This window comes from Mesoplodon bidens (genome assembly GCF_964165515.1).
Source record: "Mesoplodon bidens genome assembly, chromosome: Y".
Classification (NCBI taxonomy): Eukaryota; Metazoa; Chordata; class Mammalia; order Artiodactyla; family Ziphiidae; genus Mesoplodon; species Mesoplodon bidens.
In genome coordinates this window covers 45,789,739-45,799,817 of record NC_138180.1, presented here as the reverse complement: position 1 = coordinate 45,799,817, position 10,079 = coordinate 45,789,739, and the positions used below count along the sequence as shown (strand labels likewise).

Below are 10,079 nucleotides of genomic sequence, written 5' to 3'. Positions count from 1 at the left end.
ATTTAATAAAGTATTGTTTAGCTTCCATGTCTTTGTGTTTTTAATGTGTTTTTCTTTCCCTGAGTTGATTTCTAATCTCATAGCATTTTGGTCAGAAAACATGCTTGATATGATTTCAGTATTCTTTAATTTACTGAGGCTTGATTTGGGACCCAAGATGTGATCTATCCTGGAGAATGTTCTGTGTGTCCTTGAGAATAAAGTGTAAGCTGCTGTTTTGGATGGAATGTCCTATAAATATCTATTAAATCTATCTGGTCTATTGTGTCATTTAAAGCTTGGGTTTCCTTATTAATTTTCTGTTTGGATGATGTGTCCATTGGTGTAAGTGAGGTGTTAAAGTCCCCCACTATTACTGTGTTACTGTCAATTTCCTCTTTTATAGCTGTTAGCAGTTGCCTTATGTATTAAGGTGCTCCTATGTTGCGTGCATATATATTTATAATTGCTATATCTTCTTCTTAGATTGATCCCTTGATCATTATGTAGTGTCCTTCCTTGTCTCTTGCAACATTCTTTAAAGTGTATTTTGTCTGATATGAGTATTGCTACTCCATCTTTCTTTTGATTTCCATTTGTATGGAATATCTTTTTCCATCCCCTCACTTTCAGTCTGTATGTGTCCCTAGGTCTGAAGTGGGTCTCTTGTAGACATCATATATATGGGTCTTGTTTTTGTATCCATTCAGTGAGCCTGTGTCTTTTGGATGGAGTATTTAATCCATTCACTTTTGAGGTAATTATCAATATGTATGTTCTTATTTCCATTTTCTTAATTGTTATAGGTTTGTTTTTGTAGGTTCTTTTCTTCTCATGTGTTTCCCACTTAGAGAAGTTCCTTTAGCATTTGTTGTAAGTGTTCTCCAGTTTGAGAGTCACCCACCCAACCGTTATGGGGTTTGATTTTATTGTGATTGCTCCCCTCTTACCATCTGATTGTGGCTTCTCCTTTGTCTTTGGATGTGGAGTATCTTTCTTGGTGATTTCCAGTGTCTTCCTGTCAATGATTGTTCATCACTTAGTTGTGATCCCAGTGCTCTCGCAAGAGGGAGTGAGTGCATGTCCTTCTACTCCACCATCTTGAACCAGTCTTCCTAAAAATCTTATATATCCTGGAACAGTGATATCAGTCATCATTCTAGTGATTATCTTGGAAGGTAGTATGTCACCAAACTATCCAAGTTTCTTGTCAATTGCACTGTAATCTGAACCTTAACCCCACCATTTTTTCTTGTTGTTTATAGACAATCATTGTTTTACTCTGATGCTTTCATAAAACAAAGATCTTCAGGAAGAGTCATAAAAAGTATTTTTTGACAAATGTAAATTTCTGATGACTTTTAAATCATACCCCTAACCGGGTAAGAAATTATAAACCTCTAATGGAAAATGCGAGGACTTCATCCAGATCAACAGAATCAGTTACATCGGACTGAATTAACTGATAAATATGATTTATAATTTCATGACTTCTTCTGAAATATACTTGCTTTTAATTCTTTGGTTTCCAGAAAAACCTTTCCTCTCATGCTGGGAGCTACAAGTTGATAAAGTATACCTTTGTAGACAAAAAAGAAACATTTATCTTTTTCTCTCTGAGGGATCCTTCCAGAATTTGGCTTCTCCAGCTGGCTCCCCTGTGGAACTGATGTCTTTTTAGGACAAGATTGCAAGTAGTTATGCTAGTTTTTGTTTTACTTTGTTCCTCTTGTTGTTTTTAAATTATTTATACTTCATGCCCCTCTCTGCTTCACTGTGACTTTATTAATGTCACTAGCCGGATTACTTATATCCTGCCTGTTTTACAAGACTGTTGTCTCATGTGGCCCAAAGTGTAACCAGGTCTCTGACAAAATTAATGATGGCTAGGTCTTGAGGCTGTGGCTCATATATGTAACTCTACATAGAATAACTGTAATAGTGCATTTCTAGGTATATGAACAAGCAACAAATGAAAACATTTTCTGGATCATAGCAGACTAGTAAGAAAGGCCACCGAGAGAATTTTAGATTATCAATAGACCCTGATTCAAAAAATCAATATCTTGAGTGACCTCTCAACAGTATTGAATAAAACATAATGTTTAACTTTTTTTTTTTCAGTTGACAATTAGAACCAATACAAGAGTATGAAAAGAGAGAAAAGAGGAGGGTGAAAGAGGTAGAGAGAATGAGGTTTGCTTCAGATGTCAGGTGTGGAAACACATAAATTGCCTACTTTTGGGCCTCCCTGGTGGCGCAGTGGTTGAGAGTCCGCCTGCGGATGCAGGGGATACGGGTTCGTGCCCCGGTCTGGGAGGATCCCATATGCCGCGGAGCGGCTGGGCCCGTGAGCCATGGCCGCTGGGCCTGCGCGTCCGGAGCCTGTACTCCGCAACGGGAGAGGCCACGACAGTGAGAGGCCCGCATACCGCAAAAAGAAAAAAAAAAAAAAAAAATTGCCTACTTTTAAACTGTTACATTTAAAAGACATATAAACATATGTATATATGTTTATATACATCACTTATCCTTAAAAAAAAAAAAAAAAGAAAAGAAAAGGGATCATGTTTGGCTGAAATAGAAACCAAGAAACAAAACGAAAACATCCCCACAAATCAAAAAGTTTCATAGACAATTCAATTTCCCATTTTTCTATTCAGAAATCCAGCCACAAAGTGTGACTTGTTTGGCTTGTCACCAGACTCAGATGATTGTTTTAGATGATTTCTAACCACATTTCAAGCAAGATATTGAGAAATAAAATATTGCCTGCCATATCAGTAAACAAAGGATGCCACAGTCCTCAGTGATTGCAGCCACCTCTGACATTGAGTGGTGAGCCCTGAGGGAACTCAGGAAGGAAACAAAGAATACCTGCCAAATAGCAGCCATCAGACTGCAGCCACTCCCCACAGGGAGCCCTGAGGAAACTCAGGACGGGAAAACACAGGATCCTGGCCCCAGATAGCTGAAGTGCATATCAAATGAATGATTTCAGTGAGCCCACAGTCTTGCAACTTCTCATACAAAGAGAAGTGCTATATTCTTTAACTTGAGATATCTAGTTTTCTTCTATTAAGGGTAATCTTTTGTTCCTACTACCTGCATTTTGTTGAAAAACTCGTATATATCCTGGCTCCCCCCTCGCCTCCTCAGATCAGTTTTCTCAGGGTTACTTGAGATGCTGCCTCCCGGGCTTGACGTCCTTAGTATGTCTGCCAAATAAAATATAACTCTCAACTTTTAGGTTGTGCGTTTATTTTTTATTTTTATTTTTTGGCCAGGCTGAGCGGCTTACAAGATCTTAGTTCCCTGACTAGGGACTGAAGCTGGGGTGATGGCAGTGGAAGCACTGTGTCCTAACCCCTGGATCACCAGGGAACTCCCTAGGTCGTATGGTTATATTTTAGTCAACAATGTAATCACCAGATAATATAAATTTTTGTTGTTGTTGTTATCAGATACCTGCTGCAGTGGCAGCATAAAGACTAGTTCACAAACAAGCAACATTTTCTTGTTAAGATACTGAAACCAATGTCTTTGAAACAAGGCCAAAGCAAGGATTCACATTATATCCACTATTAATTACTACAGTACTACTTTGAAGGCTAAAAGATAAAAAAGGATAAGTGCAAATATAGGGCCAAAATAGGGAAAGTATCTGTGAAATGTGTTTCAGCTAAAGGATGCTATCTTTCATGTATAAAGCACTAGACAAAATGAAAAGAAAAAATCCTCAGCAGAAAACTGAGAAATACTCATAAGCCTTGACCAATTATTGGAGTACTAAATAAATTATTTCAAAAGATTAGAAGCTGAATGAAAGTAGTTTCTGATCTTAATAAAGTGAGAAAAAATAATGTGTGCAAAGTACAATGGAACACTTCCATGGAATATCTTTAACACATTTTCCTTAAAGTAGCTTTTGGTCAAACAGCTGCTTGGTTTGCTTGAGAACTGAAGCTATAACTGACCTTGACAGAAACAGAAGGGAGATATGAAACAGAGGGGAGATCAAAAGTGACCTTCCTTTTATAGAAAAGCACAAGCTAAGACAAACAACATCTGAGCTGATTAGAGGAATTAAAAAGAGTAGGTCATGCTTGTGCATCAGAAGTGAAATGAAAGGAGTGAGGCCACCTGTATGTTTCAAGGTAGAAAGGAGGAGCGCATTGTAATCAGTTTCCTTTTTACATATTTTAGACCTGGCTAGCAGAGATATGTCTTTTTAATACCATCAGTTACAACTGATATGGGAAAATGCTTTGGGTTAGGCCATTTTTTAGACAATCTCCTATATTTTGGAAATGTCAAAATGGTAAACTAAAACAAAGTGTTTGAGGCTAGAGAAGAAAACAAGCAGCATTATTTTATCATTGTAAACTAAACACAGTGGATATGTATTAGTAAGTTTCTTTTTTCCGGTGGTTTCTTTTTCTCCCCCCCCCCTCCCAGATTAATTAGGAAGCCACTGGAAAGGAGATAGCAGTAAAATCGATCATGTTTAAGGGAATCTATATGGTTTACTTGTTTAAAGTCTTGGAACAATGAAATAACTGAGCATTGATTTGTATCTAACACATTCAAAGAATATTTCATTTCAGTTCTTTAAATCCAGGCCATAATTATTTTACGAATCCAGCAAAACTTAAAAAACAAAAAAAGGAGCAAATAAATAAACAGACCTTAAAGGCATTTGACTCTAAAGTTCCAAAGGAAATTAGCTATTTATAAAATTTGTTAAAACCCATAAATTTAGTATTATTCTATTTAATCTTTTCATTTACTTCATAGTGTCCTTTGATGCACAAATATTTTAACACTGGCTGCTGTGTACTTTATGTATTTTTCTTTTGTTGTTTGTGTCTTATGTATCATTAGGCTTAAAAAACAAAACAAAACAAAAAAAAGCTCACAGACAAACTGCAAAGGAAATGCACACATAAGTGGATTTAGATTAGTAAACTCCAACTGGTTTAAGATTTGTGGGGGAGTTACCCTTTAACTCCATATATTCATATTTTGATGGGAAGGTCCTGATACATTTAGAGGAAATAAATGGAGTAACATCCATGTAATTTTCCTTGTATCCACATCTTAATTTGAAGATGTTCTAATTTTGGGGGCTGGGGGGTGGTGTAGGAGATGGGGGGTGATGAGGAAGAAAATATATAAATTACTAATGTAAAAATTTGTGGGTTTTATTGTGTAAAAACTGTTGAGCTGTGTTTCCATTCACCATAGAAATTAAAATGAGAGCTACACAGGGGCTATTAAACTCATGAGAATAAAGTGCATATCAGTACTACCCCAAGTACAGTTGATTTCACCAGAATAATCTCAGTTATCATTTTCAGTTCTCATCCATTTTTATTCTAATTTGAGAAGGAAGTCTATATGAAATTACTTGAATCTAATATCTCTTGAGCATTTTTATATTCTAGAACAGTAATCCCACCAAAAGAAAAAATGACTTTGTTTGTTTGTTTTGTGAACTTTGTTCTTAGTAAATCCTGTTTGGATTTAATATTGGCAGGGCCATATCACTTCCTACCACTTAGCTTCTGGGTCTGATTGAGGAAATCATAGTTAACTGTTGAGACATAGTCAGGAATGAATAGGAAAGGTGGTAGTCATTTAACACAATAGTGCCTTAAACTTTTCTTTAATGAATATGGGGGATGGGGGTGGTATCCCAGTTGCCCAGGAGTTCAGGGAAGCACGCTTTTACTCTCTGGCATAAAGGCACAATATTGTAAGAACTGTTAAATATTGTACCTGGGCATAGAGAGTGAGTATCAGCCTTGCTTCTGAGATCAAAATGAGGTGAAACACGAAAAATGCACTCAAAGAAACAAACATGATATCATATTACTGAGGTGGGCCATGCCTCTCTCTCTCCATCTCCTTTCCTCCATTCTTGCATGAAAAATCATTACTTTAGAGGCTCTTGCTATTTTGTTTGTTTGTTTGTTTGTTTGTTTTAAAGTGGATTACCAGTTCTCTTTCCTTCTCCAAGCTTGGAGCTATTTTCACTCCTTTTGTTAATTGAAGCATTGAGGAAATATTTCAAGAACCTAATACATGCCAGGCCCTGTTCTAGGAGCTGGAGGTCTAAAAGCACTGAAATCTCTTTTTTTTTAATTTAAATGTTCTTGCCACCCTTCCTCCAAAAGACTCTTCCCCAACCATTTATGTAATTATATTCATACCTGTGAGGTCCTATTTTTCTTCTTTTTCATTGTGGTTAAATATACATAACATTCATTTTAATCATTTAAACGGTACAATTCAGTACTTAAGTACATTCATAATGCTGTGCAACTGTCACCTGTATCTAGTTCCAGAATATTTCATCACTCCAGAAGGAAACCCTGTACCTGGTAACAGTTCCTCCTCATGCCCACTCCCTCTTATTGAGTCCTGGGCAACCATCACTAATTTGGTTCCTGTCTCTGCATTTGTGTCCTCTGGGGATTTCATATAAATGGAAACTTCCAGTATCTGTCCTCTGGTGACTGCCTTTTTTCACAAAGCTTGATGTTTTCAAGGTTCCTCCACATTGCAGAATGTATCTCTCTTTGCTTTTTAATTTCAATTTTGAAATGGTATATAATCTTTTCTCACATGTTAAACAATTTCCAGCTTTACAAAATCTGCTTTTGTGTATGAGTGCAATTTAAACTTCTGATTCTGTAGTAAGATGTTTGTTTCAAATTGGACCAAGTAACAATATTTTACATTTTATTTGGATCTTGAATACTAAACTTTGATGACAGGATACAGATTATGGGATTTATACATGTCTTTTGATTAAGTTAATTTCTGTTTGGAGTTTCTATTATTCATTGTATCAGATGTCTTATTGCTTAAATCACATTTGGTTATGCAGATTTTTTTTGCATGTAAGGCAGGGATCATTTAAGTTTTATTTTCTTAGGAATTTTGGCATCATTCTTTGGCAGTCTTGGTGAGATTTTTTTTAATTTTAATTTTTCATAGGTTATGTCCTGTGCAGCCTATAATTTTTACTCCCATTTTCCAAATACAGTTTTAAAACTTGTGTCGGGGAAGATTTCTCCTATTTTATTACATGCACATATTTAATGAAAACTCCCAATTGTGCCTTAAGTATTTATTTGGAGGAGGTATTCACTTATTTCACTTTGTAAAGTATGACCTTCTAATTTTGTCCTAAGTTTGAAGTAGAATATAAAAGACGACGACGAATTGATAGCTATAATTTAGAAACTTAGATTTCTAAAACATCGTTATTTTTTGTTTTGTTTAGTTTTGATCATCCGTTATGTAAAAGTGCAGTAGAGAATGACAAGTATACTTCTGTATAGCCTACCCTCTCAAATCACCCCCACCCCCACCCCCCGCCAGAACAAAAACCCAGTCCCTTTTAAGTGTTACATTAACACGACGGAACTGCTTGGGTTCCAAGGTCATTTGTTTTTCTTCAATGGAACACTTTTTATATTTAATTTAATTGTTTCTAAGATTGCCTATTAAATAGCTGTTAGTATATATTAGCATTCCGATCATCGTCAGCATAGATAGTAGAATTCCGAGTTACTTGCCACTGGAATACTGATATAGAATTTTCAATTGTACTTTAGGTAGAAGTGAAGAAACAAGGATCATGATTAGCATGAATTCAGTATCCTGTGTGTTCTAATGGCTAACAGGTTCAGGTTGTCTTTAAGCTTTGTGTTTAAGATAACACTCACTTACATTCATAACGATAAAAAATTCGTTAGTATCTCTGTTGCACCTTCAACCTTTGAATTAAGGGGATAATAAAATAGCTTTATAGTGACAAAGTTTGTATTTATTTTAAAGCAGGTGTTAGCACCTTCAGCGGTTTTGATTAGATGTAAACAAAGCAGAAAGCAGAGCGTTACAATCCTACTAAGTAGTTTCCCTTGAGAGTAAGTAGGTTGGTTGGGCGGGCTTTGGCTGAGGGCCGGGGGCGGTATTGAGGGGAGGTGTTGGGGGCGGAGAAGTACATATTTCACTGCAAAAGCTATAGTCAGTCAGTCCCTCGTAGAAATAACCCTTGAATAGCAAGATAATTTTCGTAACGCTTACACCTTCGAATTTTGCTTCCTCACCCTTTTTAAACGGTGCAATCATACGCTTCTGCCATGTTCAGAATTGTGAACGGTGAGGATTACAGCCCAGCGGTACAGCAACGAAATACCCGCGACTTTGGGAAAGCCCCTTCCCTACTGTGGACGGACAACGGTAGCTCAAATGATCGGTGCGAAACTGGAGGAAATGGTAGAGAGAGCGGCCAGGACCGCGTCAAGCGACCCATGAACGCCTTCATTGTGTGGTCTCGTGATCAAAGGCGAAAGGTGGCTCTAGAGAATCCCCAAATGCGAAACTCAGAGATCAGTAAGCGCCTGGGATACGACTGGAAAATGCTTACAGAAGCCGAAAAGCAGCCATTCTTCGAGGAGGCACAGAGACTACGAGCCATGCACCGAGACAAATACCCGGGCTATAAATATCGACCTCGTCGGAAGGCCAAGAGGCCACAGAAATCGCTTCCCGCAGACTCTTCAGTACGGTGCAGCCGAATGCACATAGAGGAGACGTTGTACCCCTTCACATACAAGGACGGTTGTGCCAAGGCCACACGTTCACGAATGGAAAGCCGGTTAAGCCACTCACAGCCCACGAACATAAGCAGCTCACTCCTGCCCCAGGAGCATCGCAGCAGCTGGACAAGCCTGCGCCACAATAGGGTAACACAGGCTACGCAGACCTGCGGACGTCCCCTTTTACTATAGTTCAGAGCCCGAACTTTCTCACGTTTATTTTCGATGCTGATTTCCTTACTCTCGCTATCAAAGGCCCTATTCATCTCAATTTTACTATTACTTCACCTGTGACTTAATTTCAAAATAAGCCACATAAACATGTTTAACATATAAAGAATTAGGACATTACAATATGACTGAACCTTTGTTTATGACTGCTCGAAAGAATACTAACTATTAAGAAAGTATCTTAACAACACTGAAACTGCTTGAGTTCAAAGGCCATCTGTTTTTCCTATTAGTGGAAATATTTTTATATCTAATTTTAGTTGTTCCCGAGATTGGCCATTAGATAGGTATTCGTATATATTAGTAGTCCGGTGATCGTCAGCATAGACAATAGAATTCTCACTCTTTATTTTAAATACTGTAACTCAAAACTATAGTGCTTCGAGAAACACTCACGGATTTATGGTATAGGGAAAAAATGTCGCACTTCGATGGAAATCTTCCTAACTCCTAAACCACTCCCCTGTAGACGGTCTGTTGCTTGGTCTTTTCAGCTACTTTGCAGGTCGTAAACTGCACATAGTTAGTGAATACATATGTACATTCTATCTCCTTTGACAGTTTATATTGGGTCCTCTTCCCGTTGTGGAAAAACCAGTTTTGCTGCCATTTGCAGCTCAATTCCTTCAGTCCACACAAACTCTGCACGCTTCGACCTCTATTTTGAACCGATTATAAAGTCTATCGGGTAAAAAGAAATCTGTAATTAGCTCCTATGGGGCTCACGGTTTCGCCGCTTTTCCGAAAATTTTCTTTTAACAATGGCAAGGTACTTGTTTCTATTGCCGCTTAACTATTACGTTCCTGCAAGGAAGAGAGAGAGAGAGAGCGAGGGAAGGAGGGAGAGAGAGAGAGGGAAGGAGAGGGGGGAGAAAGAGGGGGAGAGAGAGAGGTATCAAACCATTCAGATTATGGCGGTGAGGTGGGCGATGGGAGGAGGGAGCCCCCGTCTGGTGAACCTGATGAGATGTCAGTGAAAATACAAGTCAAAGGCATTATAAAATTTGCATACAGGCTAAGGTAGAAAACCTGGCAGTTTGCAAAGAAAAGCATCACTTTTTGGAATAAAAATAAGCCGATGGTCAATATGTATCACACTGTATGATATATATCAAAGTCAACTTTCCAATACATATATTCCAAACCTTTAAAAAATACCTCAAATAATAAAACTCAAAACATGAAAATAGTACTTATTAGAATGAAATGTGAGGTTTTTGAAAGAAAGTTCAGGGTAAAAGGGGAGTTATCTTC

At 37.7% G+C, this 10,079-nt stretch overlaps 1 protein-coding gene across 1 annotated transcript; it reads left to right on the top strand.

Annotated features, from left to right (window-relative positions):
- Positions 1–8,135: 8,135 nt before the first annotated feature.
- Positions 8,136–8,740, top strand: LOC308609685 (sex-determining region Y protein-like; the record flags this gene model as incomplete). Its single annotated transcript, XM_081223395.1, is given in 2 exon segments — positions 8,136–8,520; positions 8,523–8,740. Coding segments are annotated over 2 exon segments (603 nt in total).
- Positions 8,741–10,079: the final 1,339 nt, after the last annotated feature.